The sequence below is a fragment of the Desmodus rotundus genome, chromosome 3, assembly GCF_022682495.2.
Source record: "Desmodus rotundus isolate HL8 chromosome 3, HLdesRot8A.1, whole genome shotgun sequence".
NCBI lineage: Eukaryota > Metazoa > Chordata > Mammalia > Chiroptera > Phyllostomidae > Desmodus > Desmodus rotundus.
The window spans coordinates 35,991,754-36,010,301 of record NC_071389.1 but is presented as its reverse complement, the minus strand read 5'-3'; the positions used below and the strand labels follow the sequence as shown (position 1 = coordinate 36,010,301).

The 18,548-nt window shown below is 54.4% G+C and overlaps 1 protein-coding gene across 2 annotated transcripts in view; it reads left to right on the top strand.

Annotated features, from left to right (window-relative positions):
* GLIS1 (GLIS family zinc finger 1) overlaps nt 1–18,548 on the top strand; it is a 212,255-nt gene that overhangs the window by 126,846 nt on the left and 66,861 nt on the right. For both annotated transcript variants that reach the window (XM_053921732.1, XM_024571236.3), the window contains exons 3-4: nt 1,247–1,424; nt 6,911–7,790. In XM_053921732.1, coding sequence (XP_053777707.1) covers nt 1,247–1,424; nt 6,911–7,790 — 1,058 coding nt within the window. The remainder of the gene's footprint in view (nt 1–1,246; nt 1,425–6,910; nt 7,791–18,548) is intronic.

Here is an 18,548-nt window from a genome sequence, read left to right as displayed (position 1 = left end):
CTGTACACTGGGGTTGATAATATGCGTACCTCCCTCAGAGGCCGGCGGGGAGGCTTCACTGCTACAGTGGACCGGCGCCCAGGGCTGCACACACTGCTCAGCAAACGGCGCTCTGTTGTTCTCCTCATCCTTACGTTAGGGCTGCTCTGGTGCCACTACTTTTCTCAGTGCTTGGGCCTGTTAATAACGTTTATTACCTCTCCAGAGTACTTCATGCTTTTCAAAGTGCTATATGACAATAAGGACACTTTCTACTCCTGGCGCACCTACTAGGTGCCAGCACTGTGGTAGGGGCTCTGCACCGCAGTGCTCGAAACCTCACAGTGTCTCGGGAGAGCTGGCGTGGCTCTCTCCATCGTATACCAGGGAGCTGAGGTTCAGCCTGGGGAGGGACTTGTTTGAGTCACAGGCTTGGTTGGGGGCAGTAGAGGCTTACACCAAGGTCCATAGGGCCCCCAAGCCCATGTGTGTCCTTTTCTCCTTGCATAAGCTGGCCAGGTGACAGGGCAGAAAGCCCAAGGAAGAAATAGTTTCTTAATTAACCCTTCTCACACTATAGATGAGAAAACTGAGGCCCAGGGAGTGGAAGTAATTCAACAACCATGCCTAACATTTTTATTACATGTGTTGGAGCTTTTCAAGGGCTCTCAATCTGCTGCCTCACTTAGTCTTCACAGAAACCCAGTAGCTGGGCCAGGCAGGTAGTTAGGCTGTCAAGGAACCATGGAGGACACTGAGGGTGAATAACCGTATGCTGTATTTCTGTGGTATAACGCAATTTGGAAAACAACAAAGATTGAACAAGAACAGGTTCTTGTTCTTTGGTGGTAACAGCAACAGGTGCTGTTCAGTAAGCACCTGCTCCTTGACATTGAATGTCACTCAGCCTGCTGGGCAGCCAAGCTCTAGACCACCAGCTCTAGCACAGGGTCGTGCACCTTGTCAAATGAGCAATAGGTGATCGATGAGAGGATCACAGACTCTGAGCTTCCCAGAGACGGGAGCTTGTCTGTCTAGTCCCCAAGTGCTTGCTGCACCTAGAGTAATGTCTGGTACTGTTATTGATCCTGCGGGTGATTATGGGAATTAAACGAGGCATCTCTGTGCCTCGATGTAGCAGGGGTTCAGTTAGTGTCGGCTCAAGGGTGCTCTGTTTCATGCTGTACCCGATGACTGCCCTCTCCCTGCTCCCCCTGCAGGCTGTCCCTACTTACTTTGTCTCCTCTTCCTGTCTTTCTCTACCTAGTGAACGGGAGCTACGGCCACTGCACCCCAGGCTCGGAGAAGAGCCTGCTGGACCTGGACCTTGCCGAGGGCCTTGGCCCCACCTGCCGCCAGGGCCTGTTCCTCCCAGCAGGAACCCCACCACCCCGAGGCCTCCCCCCAGCCTGTGACAGGCTGCTCCATTTCCCCCACCCCAGCAGGTATGTGCTCCATTCCCACCATCAGCTGCCCTCCGTGGACACTCCCTGGAAACCAAGGACCAAGGGCCTCCAGACCTCACCTAGTCTGCCTGGCTTGTGGGATTCACAGGGAAACCGAGGCACAGAATTGCCAGGGACCAGCCAGAGCCCAGTAGCGCAATGGAGGCGGCCTGGTGTGGACCTCGCACCTCCTACATTACAGGGCCTCATGAGAGACGAAGGTGGTGTTACTGAGGTGTGTTTCCCTGTTGCAGCAGCAGCAGCTGAGATGGCTTTCCACAGAGGAAGAGGAAGATTTGGAGTACATTGGGGAAGGAAAACTCAGTTTAGGGTTCATACTGTCATACCTTGGGCTACTCATAGAGCAGAGAGGGGCCATCTCCTGACCAAAGAAGCCATCGATCCACAGAACCTGCAAGTAACCATCACATTCAGTGCTTGCGCACTTCCAGCGATGTCCACCTCTGCAAACTGTTTTGTTAGATTGCACGCTGGGCTGAAATCTGCCTCCTGCAGATTCTCACCCATGCCTCTGTGCCCTCCAAGTTTGCTGACAGGCGTAGGTCAACCGCAGACAGGTCTCTGTACCCACCCCCTTGGCCCCGAGGGCCCTCACCCCAGTGCTTGGAGCTGCTGACCTAAGACCTGTTCACAGATGAGGGATGCTAAAAACTGGCCCCGTTGCCACAATTTATCCCTTCACTCACCGTGTATCCAGCACCTCCTATAAGCCAGGCACTGTGGGGTGCTGGGGCTGTCTTGATGAAGGAGGCCGAGATCTCCCTGATGGTGCTTACTTTCCAGTGGGAGGTATTATCAAATGGCTTCTCCTTTATGCGGAACCATTTTTCTCGGAGAATCGAGGTTCCCCCTGGCCTTCCTTGGTGTTAACGAGACCTCTGATTTATAGGAGTGTATTAGTCTGCCTGGCTGCCGTGACGAACCACCACAGATCAGTGGCTTCCACAACAGACATTTATTTTCTCCCAGTTCTCTGAGCTGGGGGTCCAAGATCAAGATGTCAGAAGGTTTGGTTTCTCCTGAGGCCTCTCTTGGCTTGCAGACGGCCAGCCGCCTTCTCACTGTGTCCTCACATGGCCTTTTCTCTGTGTGCACGCCCTTGGTGTCTCTTCTCTTACAAGGACACCAGTCCTTAGGATTAGGGCCCCACCCTCTGACCTTATTTAACCTTAATCACATCCTTAAATGCTCTGTCTCCAAATAGGTCAACGTTGAGGGTTCTGGTTTCAACACACGGATTTTAGGAGAACATCAATTCAGTACATAACAGGACCAAAGTTCCTTTAGTTTCCAGGTTGTGCCTCGTTTGGCAATGGTCAAGCGCAGGTATCTGCTTGATTATTCACTGCGGCTCCCAGCAGTATCCATTCTCTCCAGGGAAGTTCTTTCTGCCTCAGGGTGGAAGCTATGCAAACCTAGGGAAAGCTAAGTGAGTATTGTGGGGGGTTTTGTTTTTGATAGAGACCTTCAGAAATATCACTTGTCATTTTGAATGTCATTTTGACAGGTTAGGACACAGGAGAGTCTGTACCCAGAACCCTACACCAGTATCAATCTAAGTTGCTGCCACCTCTGCCACCGGGTGGTTGAATTTGACCTGGCACTTTTAGACTCCCCTGTTTTCCTACAGAAAAAGAGGGCCCAGCCCCTCTCCCAGGCCAGGCAGATCCCGGTCCCTCTCCCTCCCACTGGACTGCCTTGTGTTTAGGGATCCTCCTCTCCATTCTTGCTGTCCCCTCCTCATCCGTGGCACCCTGACCCACCGCCTGGGTTCCTGTGGCAGCCACGTCAGCCACCTCCTTGTCTCCAGACCAGCTTTCTAATACCAGTAAAACAGCCCCCACTTTCCAAGTGAGTGCTGCCTGTGCACGTTCTCTCACTTAATCCGCACAGTCCCAGGAAGCCCAGGTCCTACTGCTAAATAAGCGGCCATCCTGGAGCGCTTACTATTTGCCACACCCGGGCCAAGCACTTCGTATGTGTTAACTCATTCAACCCACAACTGCCTTAGGGTGGGGACACTGAGACCAGAGGGACTATAAAACTAGCTGGAGGTCACCCAGCAAGTGGTGAGGAGTTTTAAGAAACTTTAGCAATGTCCTGATTTTGTCATTTCTGTGCTTAAAATGACTACCTACCACCACCCTGGGCAGCAGAATGTATTGTTAATCGCAGCTCGAGTCCTAGCTCCACGACTGGCTCTCTGGGCAAGATGCGGACCCTGTCCAGGCCTCATGTCCTTACCTGTAAGATGAGGGCGCAAACACGGTGTGCAGGCCTGTGATCGGGCCCCTTCCTGCCCACCACCAGCCTCCTGGCCTTGCTTTGAATCTGCCACGTAGTTGGCCTCCGGATCCCCTGCGCTCTCTTCTGTTGCCACTACTCCACCCACCCCTCAGCAGAGTTTAACATTCCCTCAGGGGCTGCTCCTCAGTTTCCCCATTGGAAGGGGAGATTCTTAAGGGCAGGGACCTGCCTGGGCTTCTCACTGTCTCGAGTCCCCAGCATCACCCAGCACCGTGCAAATAGCCTATGGAGAGAGCGCGTTGACCCCCAGCCCAGGCTGCAGCCCTTGAACCATCGGGTATGCTGACCTCATGAGGTCTGACATCACCCTCTTCTCCTCTAGAGCCTCTGCTGGAAAAACGTTGATTTTCCCAATTCTGGCAGCTCCCTTCCAGGGTCCAGAATGATAGAGCACATAGAGTCCTCGGGACTCAGAACGTTGAGGCTGCTGGGAAACATAATAGTTATTAAATTAGATCATTTTACAGATGAGGAAGCAGGGGCCCCGGGCAGTAGAGTGTTGTGGGAAAATCCCAGGCTCTTATTTAAACAGATCCAGGTTCAAATTCCTACTCTATCACTGACTGCCTTTGACAGCTTGGGCAAGTTGCTTCAGTTTCGCTAAGTGTAAAACAGATGGTGGTCTCTCCCTTGAAGAACCTGCTCATGCACTCAGCAGATACCACGCATTGTTCTGCTACGCTCAGACTGCGCCAGCCGGCCCTCGGGAAAGCACCTGGCGCAAGCGGCTGCTCCGCAGTCGTTTGCTCTGTCTGGGACTCATGCTCACAATTTGTAGAGGTGTGATGGGAGTTGCCTGGGGTGCACAGGGCTCAGTGGCAGAGCAGAACCTGAACTGCTGCCTGGTCGCACAGGGACAGCAAAGGCAAGTAGGGGCTGTGTCAGCTGGCATTTGGAGCTGTGGGACACCAGGAGCAGAGCTACCCATTCCCCATCTTGATGCCTGTCATTCGAGATTTTGCTGTTGATTGGTCGATTATTTGGGTGACTCAGTCACAGAAAGCTACAGCTGTTCTCTTTTCCTAGTGGGGGTTGCTTTAACCTGGCACTGTGTTTTAAAGGGATTGCTTGAAACAAAGGCTTGCCTGGCTGCCCGTCCCTGCCTGTGCCCACCTCTGCAGGCCCCAGGGTTACGACCATGTGAGGAGCCGCTAGTGGTGCTTTTACTTATTTTGTTAAGCTCCACAATCACAACCTGGAAATCAGATCTTTAAGCTACTTGGAGCTTTCTGCTAGCCATGGTGGACCCAGCATCCCCAGCCCTGGAGAGGGGGTTAGGGTTTGCTGTCTACCTCGGAATGCAAGCTCTCTCTGGTTCCACTGATCGTTCTCAGGTCAGCAGAGTTCCCAGGTGGGAACAGAGGTCTCTGGTGAGCTAGCCTGAGAATTGTTCAAGAGCTGTTGGGAAATAAACAGAAGAGCCCCTCCCCCAAGCCTTTACCCAGGGAGTGCTTCAGGTCAGTTCTGCGGAGGAGAGAGGTGCACAGAGGGCAGAAGGGGAGCCTGGGTTCTGGCCCAGCCCTGTCTCTGCTTGCTGCTTGTGCCCAGGGGTGAGACCCGTGCCCTCTTGGCCCTTTCCCTGACCCTGTAGTGATGGGGTTGGAGGCGACGCTCTCTGAGTGCTCTGGGCTCTGACTTTCCTTCTCCTCTGTCCTTCCCTCTCCCCTCCACCGTGGTTGAAGCTGGGGATGCCACAGCTGCAGAGCCAGAGAGGGACGGGTTGGAGCTACAGGAAGTGACACTGGGAACGGAGGGGCAGACGATGGCCCCACAGCCCCACAGGCCTGGCTGCAGAGAGCCCCAGGTCAGCAGCGGTAATAGTGGCAGTAATATCGGCAGTAACGATGGCACCATTTGTTCTGCCATCCTTTCCAGGTGGCTGTTGTGGCATCTGTCCTCTCACTTGATCCTGGCAGCTACCCTCTGAGGCCGAGAGGGTAGGTCCTCATTTCACAGGCAAAGTAACGGAGGCTCAGAGAAGGCAAAGTCTGAGGACAGACGGGGTGTCCTACTCAGAGTTTGGTTACAGAAGCAGGCTTCCTGTTCTGCCTAGCCAGCCAGTGGGGGCTTCTCTGACCCAAGGCCCAGCGTTGGCTTGCCAGTCTCTCCCCTTCTCAGAGTCCTCTGGACCAACAGACCCTGGTGTCTCTACCTGCACTTATGTTCCCAAATTGGGGAGGTGCCCTCTCCAGAAATACATGTACCATGTGCGTGATGAAGTCACCACCTCAGCCAGCCCAGCCCTGCCCATCACACCACCCTCACCCACAGCAGTGGAGCCATTCTGCTGTTGGGATGAGGAGCAAGGCCCAGGCCACCTTGTTCACGTGTGCACAGCTGGGAATGGCTGAACCTGGCCTTGAACCCAAGGCCCCTGCCTCCTCTGTGCTGTTCTACCTGGCCTGCCTGCCCATCCATGGCTTCTCCCCAAAGTTTTGTTTTCTGTGGTCACCGGGTCTGGGCTTGAAATTCTGGGACATCCCCACCCACGGAGCTTTCCCTCAGTCACTCCTAGGGTGTGCCCTCACCAAGAGCGAGTTTCAGAAACCCCGCCCACAGACGTTCACACTGTAAAAGACAGACTGCTTGGGGCAACACATCACACTATTGGCATTCTTAGAAATTGTGAAAGGTAACAAAAATGAACAGATTCAAGGGACACGTAAGCAGAATTTTAAAAACCAAACCTAGGTGTCCCACAAAAGATCAGCCTCAGCCTTCTCCCTCCAAAACTCACTAGAAGGTCAGAGGGAGGGAGTCGGGGCAGACCCTAGGGAGGCCTCCAAGGCAGGGCCGGACAGCATCCGGGGCTGGGGTGGGCTGCACTTGGTAACGAGATGAAATGGTGCCTTTTCTGGCATTCTCCTCTTCAGACCTCCACCTCTTTTGAGTCTCTCCCCGGCCCACTCCTCTTTCTCTCACTCCCCCTTTCCCTCCACACTCTTCCTTGTTGACCAGACTACAATATCTACTCTCTTCCCTTTCCCTCCCTCCTCTCTTTCCCTTCCCTGCAAGCCCCTCTTCCATCCCCCCCGTCCTCCCTCTTCTGCTCTGGGCTTCCCCAGCCCTCAGCCTCAGGTTCCTCGCCATCCCCTGCCTGGGCCTCCCCCCTGTGGAGTGCCCACCCTCTCATGGCCTCTCTGGCCACTGTCTTCCAGGTCACCCAGACCTCAAGCCACGTATATGAATGGCAGCCTCCCGGCCACACAGCATATCAAGCAGGAGTCCCTGCCTGTCTATCGGGCTATGATGGAAGCTCGGGCACCCCTATCCACCCACTGCCGGGCCCCACCGGCCACCGGCCCACGCACAGACCTGGACCTCCCGGGCCGAGGCCTCACCAACCCAGTACCTTCCTGCTACCTTCTGGGCAGCGAACCCAGCTCCGGCCTGGGCCCCCAACCTGAGGCCCACCTGCCTGAGGGCGGTCTGAAGCACTGCTGCCTCCTGGGCCTGCCCCCCACCTCCTCAGCCTCCTCCTCACCTCGTGCCTCCTCTGACATCACATCCATTATCCGCTCCTCCCAGACTGCTCTCGTCACCTGCATAAATGGACTCCGGAGCCCCCCTCTACCAGGAGACCTGGGGGCACCCCACAAAAGGGCCCAGCCCGGCCCTGCAACCACTGAGAGTCACGAGGGCAGTTTGCAACTTGATTCCTGCCGGAAGGCGGGCTTCCTGAAGCAGGAGCCTGCCGATGAGTTCTCAGAGCTCTTCGGGCCTCACCAGCCTGGCCTGCCGCCCCCCTATCCTTTGCCTCAGTTGCCCTCAGGCCCTGGCCTTGGAGGCCTGGGCCTGGGCCTGTCAGGGAGGGGGGCTGGGCGGCAGGCGTGCCGTTGGGTGGACTGCTGTGCAGCCTACGAGCAGCAGGAGGAGCTGGTACGGCACATCGAGAAGAGCCACATAGACCAGCGCAAGGGTGAGGACTTCACCTGCTTCTGGGCGGGCTGCGTGCGCCGCTACAAGCCCTTCAACGCCCGCTACAAGCTGCTCATCCACATGAGGGTGCACTCGGGCGAGAAGCCCAACAAGTGCATGGTGAGTTCCCACGGCCACCAGGCCATGTGCAGACCCACCCTGGCAGAGCAGCACCCACATCACTGGCTGAGAGGCATACCCAGGCCTCCTTCCCTTGGGGCTGGCTGAGATCCCCTGTGGTTGAGGAGGGAAGGAAGAATGCTATGGATGTGGCCTACTGGTCAAGATGGTCAGTGCCCCTGTCACTGGGAACGTTGGCAGAGGGCCCCTCATACTTGCCATGTGCCCCATCTCTCACCCCAAGGTATACTACGTGGCCTGGTGTTACACACACATGGTGAGGAGGTGACACAGGTGCTCTGGGGTCAAAGTAGGCTCTGCCAGCCTTCCCTCTGCATGTTCTCTCTTACACACACACGCTCAGTGTCCCACTGACTGGTGGCCCAATGAATTGTGGGGAACAGGCTGTTCTGCTGGGTCTTCACCTTCCCAGGGAGGCTCCCTGGGCCTCCGGGAGAAGCCCACAGGCTTGGCTGGCTTCCTGTAAGGGGCACCGGGTCCTCACAGGCATCCAGCCTGAGAGTTGTAGGTCCCCGGGGCAGGCTTTGGGGTATGACTAAGGGTTAAAATAAGGCCCTGGGTAGCACCTGCAGTGTTTTAGGCACCCGAGCCTCTGGCCATTCTGACATTTCTGTGTTTGCACTCACTGTGGCAGAAATCCGAATCAGAGGAATATAGGCTTAGTCCCTGATACCCTCATCTGAGCCACCATGCCTACCACCAAAGCCCAGCTAGCCCACCAGGAGAGGCGCCTGCCTGCAGTAGAAGGGCTGGTGGAGCCATTAATGCCCACCCATTAGGACATTGATGAGGCAGAGGAAGAAAGCAGTGTCTGGTCCATAGGCGAGTGTCATAGCCAAGGTTGAGTTCTTCCCACTGGTATGCTGTCACTGTCACTGGGTCCCACCTCATGGAGCGCTCAGCCTGGGAAGGGGTACAGCGGGAACAGGGCATGCATCTGTCCCTGCTCTAAGCCCAGGGCAGCATTTGTAGGGGCCAGGGAAGGGGCAGGAAGCACTGGCAACTGGCAGCATAAACTCTACCCTGCAGGGGCCAGGTCTTCGCCCTTGGGTCCCCATCTGCTTGTGCTGCTGTGAGCTGGGCGTCCACTGGCCCCATCTATTCAGCTTCAAGGAGGCTGGGTGTTGAGGATGAGAGGGAGTTCACTTTACAGACAAGTCAGGGGCAGTGAACAGTCTGTGGCTGGTGTTGCGGGGAGAGAGGCTGGAGGGAGCAGACTGAGAATTTGCATTTATCACATGCCTTTGGCCCTCGAGTATGCTATAGGGAGAGCGGGTGCCTGGGCTACTCTCTGGGGATGCCCCAGTTCACTTGGGGTGTTGTGACACCTGGCTTGCTGAAAGGCATGTCCCTGCTTGGAAGGAGATGAGCAGTAGACATCACAGGGCAGGGCCACTGGAGGACGCGGGGGCCCTGTCTCCCCAAGAGACCCCAGAGCTGCCAGCTGCTGAGCCACAGTTCTCTTTCATGTCTTCTCCCCTGTGGGTGATCTCACTGGTGTCTGTGGGGGCCTGCGTGGTGGCTGCATAGCCTGACCCCTGGCGTGGTGCGGTCAGTGCCCTTCTCCCACTAGGGCTTCCCGTGTGGGATCACAGTACCCAGGAGCATCTGTGTTGCACATCGGGCCTTTGGAGATAACTGGGGCTCTCCCTGCCCATCTTCCAGTTTGGTAGATAGAGGACCAGCAAGAGGGTCCGAGAAACCCAGATAACTCAGTGTGGTCTCAGCACCTTCTTAGAGTTCTTTCTCCTGCTAGGATCTCGTTTGGTTCAGCGGACTCCACGGGACACACTGGCTTACACCTGGCTCATGCGTGACTCTGGGAACCCAGACCCTGACCTGCCACGGTCCTTGCCTTGGGGGCACTCGGTCAGGGATGAGTGGGAGATGGGGGTAGAGATCCGTGATGAGTTCTGGGATGGAGGTTGCATAGGCTCAAGGAGAGGAGGCCCAGAAGGGCTTCAAGGAGGAGGTGATGTTAACGCTGTGTCTATATTCACCCCTTTAATCTTCACAAGAATCCTGTAAAACTAACAGTGTTTATAGGAGAAGAAACAAAGGTTCGATGGGTTCCAGCTGGCCATCCACTTGCTGCTGTAAGCACACTTCACCCTGCCTCTTCGGGGGTTTGGGATTGCGGCGATAACACTGGCAAGCAGCTTCTGAGTGCTGACCACATGAGGGGGGACTATTCTGATCAGTAACTCTATGCGGCCCTCACAACTGCCCCATGGGGTAGATACTACGAGAACCCCCATTTTACAGATGAGGAGACTGAGGCTCAGAGAGATGACATAATTTGATGCAGGTCACACAGCTAGAGATGGACAATAACAGCAATAATAATAAAGGCTAGTGATGCTAGTGATAATAGTAACAACAATAGATAAATACAACCAGCCCAGGATTTTACAGTTAGTGACCACTGGAGTGGAATCTGAACCCACATCTTTCTAAACGGTGGTGCTCTTTTTCGTGTAGACTTTTCTCCTGCCTAACTGATGATTCTCTGGGGTCATAGGTCCCGCCCCACTGGGTCCCGCCATCTGGAGCTGGTAGCAGAGGTCTCCTCCGAGCTGCCCCTGCCCACTGCGGGACTGCTCCCCCTTCCTGAGATGCTGGCGCAGCAGGCAACCCCTCGGAAGGGGCGGTCTCCAGCCCGCACCTACATAAATAAAATCACCCTTCCCTGTAAAATTATTAATTTCTCATGACAGGCCTCTGCTACCATGTGCTGTAATAGACAAAGGAATTTTGGACCCAGAGCCTCTGGAGAACAGGAAATAGATGAGACACTTTGATTGAAGAGTAAATGGCCCACTAAAATAGCAGTTAATCCTTTTATTATCTTTCCAGCAGCCGTTTCCACGGTTCTTTCATGAGGTAAGCCTTCCCCACCCCATTCAACTGTAACACTCCCGTCCTTGCAGCTGGTTTACATTTAACCTAACTGTGAAGCCTCTGCTCCCGCCCCAGGCCAGCCTTGAGGTGTCTGGAGGAGCCCCACTCCCCTCGGCCCAGGCCTCTCAGTCTCCAGGCCGGGCCTGGGACCGGGACCCACCTTGCTGGCCGCCAGGGGAGACCACACCATTCCTCCCCCACCCTGCCCTCTCCTTGGCTGTCCACGCCATCCAGAGGAAGCCCGCTCATCTCTTTGCAATATCCTGTTATGTTTTTTGAGTTGTCCGAGTTGTCTTAGCCTTATTAAATTTGGAGTTTCATCCGTGTTGCGACAGCAAGGTTACGTCCAACCCAAATACTGCCGCGACGCCTCGAAGACGTTAACTTTGAAAAGATTAATTTCTTGCTTTCTTAGGTTGGCTCTCCCAGACGGTTGGAATTCTGATTGTCTGAGACTGCAGAAATTAGCAGACTGTGTAGTTTGCTTTTCTCCACATCAGGAAAAAGAGAGACAGAGCGTAAAGGAAAACCTCTCATAGCCTTGGGTTTGTAAGAGATAAGAACGACAACGGTCCCTGACTCTCGTGAAGAGCAGTAACCCGAAGCTGTGAGTGCCGTGTGGAAACCGTGGGTAGACAGGTGAAAAGCCCAGGTGTGGAGTCACAAGACCTAGGTTCCTGCCTGGCCCTGCCACTTACCAGCTGTATGGCTCAGGCAGGTGACTTGGCTTTTCTGAAGCACACTTGGTTATAAAATGGGGCAATAATAGCATCTGCCTTTGAGGATTACTGTTTTAGGATTAAAAGAGATGACCCAGGGAAGTGCTTGGCTAATCCCCCCCCGCCCCCCCTCCCCGCCCCCTGCATTGCACTGATCGCCTCTGGAGGTCCGTGCGGTAGCCCTAGGACTTAGGACAGGATCCTTTATGGCTCTTTTACAGATGAGGAAACTGAGGCTCAGTAGGCAGTCAGTACGTGAGGTCAGCTAATTCCAGCAGCTTCAGCTGTTGGTGAGGCGGGCAGGGCTGCCACACATGCCGCTGGCCTTGTTGTCCCGTGCCTGCCTGTGACGCAGAGCACCTGCTCTGCGCCAGTGTGTCTCTCCAGGGCGGCTGGGGCAGAAGTGGGTTCTGGGGCAGGGGCACAGGGACAAGGTTCTGGTCTGAGGCCTTGTAGTCCCGATGCACAGCTACAGCCTCCAGGCTGGACTTCCGTCCTGCCCGGGTTCCTTTAGCAGCTGCAGCCGCATTGCCCACTGGTCCCCATCCCTGTTATTTGCCACTCTGTCTCTGGTGCCATTGGACCTGGGGCCAGAGAAATGCTTCCAACCAAAAGCTGAGCATTACTGATTAGCCTTAACCAGCCAAGATACTCGGAACACCAGCCACCTGACTGGACCTCCTCGAGGGGCCTTGCTCATTTCCCAGAGGGGCCAGCCCAGGCCAAACTTACTTTCATTTCCCATAATCCTGGAGCTCCTGGCTTCCTCCTTTTTACTCTGCCTCAGCCCCACCCTGCCCCACCCCGAGAAACAAAGCCCTGGGTGCTGGGAGGGGGTGGAAGAGGTAGAGGGAGAGTTTCTACTTATTGAGATGCAGAGCCTCTTGTATTCTGGCTATTCTATATTCCATCTTCAGAACAGAACTGACCAAACTCTGGGGCCCAGAGAGGCCACGTTATTTCCCAAGGTCACACAGTCTGCTGCCTGGCAGGGGATAGATCCTGACCACATCTGCCCAGCCAGGCTGTGAGCTGAGACCCAGGGAGAGGCTTGACTGGCGGTCTAGGATCGTATCTCACGGGAAGTCCTGTGAGGGGAGAGCCGGAACGCATTTCGAGACATGCTGTGCCCACCCATGAGTTGTCATACCCATTTCACAGAGGAGATGGAATGGCCTTATCTGTCTCTTGGCTCAACTGCCTGGACCGTTCCCCAGGCCATGCTGCCTTCCACCAACCCACCTCTGCCCAGCCTCTTCCTTCCGAAGAGTAGAGTCCTCTGTGCTTTTCCTCACAGTGGGTGAGTCCCTGGGCGTCTGCTCCTTCCCTGCCCCTCACGGCCTGCAACCAGTCTTGTGTGCTGGGCATGTTTCTCGGCAGCAGCCAGCCCTGACTCACCTCAACATCTCAGGCTCAATTCTGGGAATTATTTGGAAGCCTGAAACACCTGAGCAGGCAGGTCTACCAGAGAAGACAGACCCTGAGAGGTGGTGAGGGGCTGGGCAGCACACAGCAAATGGGCTTCCATGGTCGGGGAGTGTCCTGAAAGGGCTGGTCACCAGCAGGTGAGGAAGGTCACACTGGGCAAGTGGCCCATGAATAAGGGAAGACCCCGAAACACTTGCTTCACCCGAGGGGCAGGCTGCCCATGTGCAGGGCCTTGTGCTGGGAGCTGGAGGCTGGGGGCCCAGAGACCAGATGACGTGATGCAAGACTTCTGGCTCCGTGGGAAGGACACTGCCCTTGACTCTTGTGCTATTATTGCTGAGCGATGGAGGGAGGGAGGGGAGCCAGGAGCTGAGGATTTGAGGCCTGGCTGCATAACCTTGCCCAAGTCGGTCAAGGGGGACAGGAACATTGTTGAAACACTGGTGCTCGCTGGGTGTTTCTCAGTTTATATAGGCCTTCCTCTCAAAACATTCATGAAGACTAGAATATTATCCCCATTTTACAGATGGGGAAGGTGTGTCCATTTCATGCTCAAGCTCGGGCCCAAGTATATCTGATTTGAGCCCAGGTCTCAGCCTGACTCCAAAGACTGTGTGCCCACCAAGACCCCAAGCCACTCTCCAGGCAGAGAGTCATCAGTCTGCTTACCAATATCGAGAGAATCTCCAGTTCTGAAACTCATTGAGCAAGTCATCACCAAGAATCACCTGCGCGCCAGGCCCTGGGGCTTCTGGCTTCTTCTTGTTGCTTTGCCTTAGTGCTTACCAGTCCCGAGAACCAAAACCCTGGGTGCTGGGAGGGGTGGGGAAGGAAGAGGGAGTTGGGGTCACACAAGGAAATCAAAGCCAGTCTGGCCTCCGGGAGTCCTGCTGGAGGACATTTGTACTTAACTCCTTTTCCCAAGCCAGTGCTCCAGGCACCTTGGGGGCCTGTTGCAGGTCCTGCTGACATGACAGGTCTTTGTTCTGTCTGGGAAGAGTGTTCATGGGATGAGGAGTAAGGCATTTCATGTTAAAAATAGATAAGTCACCTGAAAACAAGCTTGCTTTGTGGAGGCTGGGGTTGCTGGAGAGATTAAAAATACCACAAAGTGGACATGGTTTAAAAGCCCTGGAGAAGCCTGCTGTAAATGAGCCCAGAGAGGCCAAGCTGGCCCAACCAGTTCAGGTTGTCTGTCAAGTCCACCACTTTGGAAATGGGGGTCTGAGTCTCTCCTGGTTCCAGGGAAGGAGGGTCTGGGTAGGAAAACCTTTCTGGGCAAAGTCAGCCTTCAAGTCGGCATCCAGATGTGCCTCGTTAACAGCCCTTCTGGGGTCCCTCCTGGGATCACATCAGTTCTCATGTCTACTTATTATTAGACGGGCAAGCTGAAGCCCAGAGAGGTGGCGTCCATAGCCCCCTGTCACCCAGGAAGTTAACAGTAGCCCTGGAATGCCTGCTTTATTTCTCCCGGCCCCAGGCTTCCTCTCCTCCCAGACTCCTAGAGAGCCTTTGCACACTCGAGCTTCTTTCAGTCCTCTGGGCCTTGGCTTTTGCTTGTCCTTTCGACTGGAATGCCTTTCCCAGAACAGGAAATCCCTAACTATCCTCCACAACCGGGTCCAGTGTCACCCTGCTTTGCTCCCTCTTTCTCTGTGTCTCCTGCCCTTTCAGAACGTGTTGCCCCTTGTATTGAAGTGTTTCCCGGTATGGTTGAGTGTCTTGGGGACCATGTGCTCTTTGACACCTGACCCAGCTTTGGAGGCAGAGGAGCTGAGCCTGCTCCCTAGTAGAGACCACCCAACCCCTCTGCTCCAAGGCCGTGTAAGGTTGCCTGGACACTGTCCTCCAGAGCAGTTTCCTGTGAAGTCACACGATTAGAGGGACTTAAAGATGGTCGTGTCCACTCCCTAATCTGGTGCTTGAAGTTTTTCTGCAAAAAAAAAAGCTTCCCCTTAAAACCTGGCCTTGCCATCTATCTCCCTGTGATTGTGTGCAAATAACTTGGCTTCTGCAAGCTACTGTCTTCTTACCTGTAAAGTAGAGGGAATGGAACTGTGGTCAGCCTTCCATGAGATGCTATGCATGAAGTGCTTACGCAGTGCCTGGCATGCGGTAAGAGCACAGCAAATGGATATGACTGTTCCGAGCAGTTTGCATTAGGAAAGAGGAAAAGGGGAGTCTAAAATGGATAGTGGCCATGTGGTCACCAGTGTCTCCAAAGGAACAGAAAAGACTGTCGTTAAGTCCCAGCTCCGCAGACAGGCTGTGTGACCTTGAGGGGACTTGGCTGTTCTGAGCCTCAGTTTCCTGAGCTGTGAAATGGGATAAAGTGTAGCACCCTGAGGTGGGATGCCTTCCTCTTGACCCTCGTTTTTAAAAAGCAAACTCAGGCTTTTTGAAGCCCCAGCCTTACCATCAGGTCCGAGCCCCGAGGGTCCCTCTCGTCAGTGTACAGGGGGGGAACTGAACACCTAGATGGAGATGATGTGCCTGTGGAAGGGCAGAGGAACTGGAGACAGTGGAGCTGGAGACTCGTCCCAGCTCTGCTGCTCGCTAGCTCTGCAGTCTCAGATGAGTCGCTCACTCCTGAGTCTCAGTGTGTGCATCTACGAGATGGGACCTGTGCTGCTCACCCCAGAAGTGTCTTTTCAACGGATGGAGGGGCTGGGATCTGCAAACTTCAGAGTGCTCCGTAGAGGGGGTCAAGCTGAGTTCCCAACTCCCAGTCCAGTGTTCCTGCCTCGGTACCCAGTCACCCTCTCTGGCGTGTTCCTCCCAGATGGGTTCCCCACCAGGCATATAACGGTTAGCCTCAGGTTCCCCCTAAGGCAGTTTCTGGTCTTTAGACCTCTGCCTGCAGCTCTCCTGTGCTCTTCTCCGTCCCTGCCCCACAGCTTACCCCATTCCTATTCACCCCGTGACCCCCACTCCTACCTCATCTCTCTTCCCATCTTATTTAAATTACGAGCCTGGGTGGATCAATAGCCAAGCACATAGGATAACCACTGGATTTCAAATCTCCTATCTACCCCTTAACCAGCTGTGAAATCCACATAAGTCGCAAGGCCTCTCTGAGCCTCAGTGTCCCGTCTGTGTAAAGGGGGGAGTGTTGCGGGAATTAAATGAGATCAGTTATACGGAGTGTTTACCTCATGCCTGGCAAATACTTGGTGCTTGAAAACAGGAGCACTTGTTCTTTTTCTTTCTTTCTTTCTTTTTTTTTTTTTTTGAGTCATCAAACCAGAGATGAGAATTCCTGGGAACACCACACTTAGTGAATGCTGGCCAAGGTTTGTGAATGCTGCTTTATGGAATATTAAAAAATTAAGGATAAAAACACAAACCTCTGAATTGGATTTAAAATAACACAAGGGGGGGAAAGCTTTTGAATTAAATGTAAATGGAATTGAAATGATTGAGAAAGTCAGATACAATCAATAGTGACTCTAAGAAGGGTCCGGACCATGTTTTCCAAGAGGGACATCCTGGAAACGGTGAGCTGCATGATTGAGAACTAACAGGCTCTATCTCCGCCGATGGCACGTGGGTGAGCTGAGCCCACTTCACGTGAGTCACATGGACTGTTGCAGTGACAGACCTGTGTCCTGGCCTCATCTGTTAAGTGGGTGACGTGTCCAATAACCCCTGTGGCCTCGGTTATACCTGTGTCCCTCTCCCTCCTAGGAGACAACCTTGAGCTCCTCTGTTTGTCTCCCCCTCCCTCCGGCCCATTTTTCAGCACAGCTTTATTGACACGCGCTGTGCCAGGTTCGATGCTAGAAGCAGGGGGTGAGTGCAGCATCAAGTGGGGAAGGGTCTGGTGGCGAGGGCATTGGTCCAGGGCTGCAGAGACACAGAGGAGGGAATAGACTTTCCCTAGGATGCCATCAGAGCTGGCCTTTGAGGGGAGGGTAGGAGCTTTTTAGGTGCAGGCCACAAGGAAAGGGAACAGCACATGTAAAAGTTTTGAGATGTGACAGTGTTGACCCATGGGGGGAGCATAGGTGTCCTCTTGTGCTTGGAGTACGTTACATGCATTGGAGCTGGGAACAAAAATGGGTTGGAACTGGACCTTAAAAGGCCTCAAAGTCCATCCAGTAGGAGGAGCTTGGACTCTACCCTGAGGGCCATGGGGAGAGTGGTGGAAGGGTTTTGAACAGGAGAGCGACACCATCAGTGTTAATATTGAGAATATCGGTCGTGTGGCAGGTATGTTGGCGAGGGAATGACAGTAGGCAGATGAGGACATGGAGGCCCAGGACCGAGCCTTCTTCCCCAGATTCACCAGAGCATCCCAGGTTGGCTGTGCCCCCAGAGGACAGGGGTTGGCTGTCAGCCGGGGCCTGGGCACCACGGGCCAGACCAGCTCAGCCCAGCAAGCCGTGCCGAGGCTATGTCTGCACCCAGTTGGGTAGCGGAGCCCAGTTCCCTTTGGAAACAGTGTCCGGCACATTTACCAGGGGAAACGGAAAGGCAGTTCCCATAATGTAGCTCCGTAAAGTTTGCACAACTGTTCTTTGTTTTCCATTCATCCCCACAATAAATCTTCGTCCTCTGCCAGGACTGGGGCCAGCATGGTCTGTAAGTGATTACGGCACTGACTCGTGCAGTGCTGCCTCCTCGCCGTGCATTCTTCTGGCAGGGCTAACGATAAAATGAGAGTCCATCCCTGGGACTCTGACCTGGCAAGTGGCAGATTCCAAAGAGCTGCGGGGGGTGGCTGCCTGAAGAAGCACAGCCTGCTCTTGTCCCCTCCACATAACCTCAGACTCCCTTGGTTAGTCTGTGTGTTGGGGGCATAAGCCTCAGAAGGCAGATGGCAGGGTTGTGCTGGGCTGTGCATTTCTTGCAGATGGGATGCTGGGACTGGAGGTCTCTGCAGGACTGCATTTCTGGGGGTGAGACTGGGAGGCATCTGCTGCACATGGACCAAGTGAGTGTAGGTTCAACTGAGGAACCATCCACCAGCCTCTTTGTGTTTTATCAGAGCCAAAATGCATAGGTTTTTGAACTGAAAGTAACATTGGCACCTAATCAGGAGAGGTCAGGCCTTGGGCAGGGCCCAGGATGCAGAGTTCTGATGGGTGGTTCCTGTGCTCCAGGGATGCATGGGAAGGAGGCAGGATCCCTGTTTTATAGTAGGGTCACTTAAATCCACAGAGTGGAAGCTACCTGTCTAGGTGTCACCCGGGACTTGACTTCATGGCCCTGGCTCCCTGCCCTGTGATTGTCCTACTGCCCCCCCCTCCCTCATTTAACCACGAGTCTGTGATTTCCAGAATCTGCTGAACTCCAAGTTTTGGGAGTCAGTTTGGCCTATGGGGTCATTTCTGACATGGTGTAGTTGCCAACATAGCAATTGGAAGTCAAGAGAGTTTGGCCCCAGCGAGAAAACCAGCTTACTGTGCCTCAGGTCCTTCCTCAAGATCCTTCTCCCCTCCCAACCCCACCGCCAGCTCCCATCCCGTCTCACCAGGTACCCGGGACGGGATGATGGGGTGATGGGGCCCATGGGAGCCACAAGTGTGAATGCCTTGTTTGCACTTTTGCTTTTTGCCGATGTGGAAACCGAGGCCTATAGAGAGGACCTGGCTCATGGAAAATTATGGAGCAAAAGGAGTCTAAAAAACTGAGCCCAGTCCCTTGCCTCCTAGCCCAGTACCCTTCCCACCAGCAGAGCGCCCGT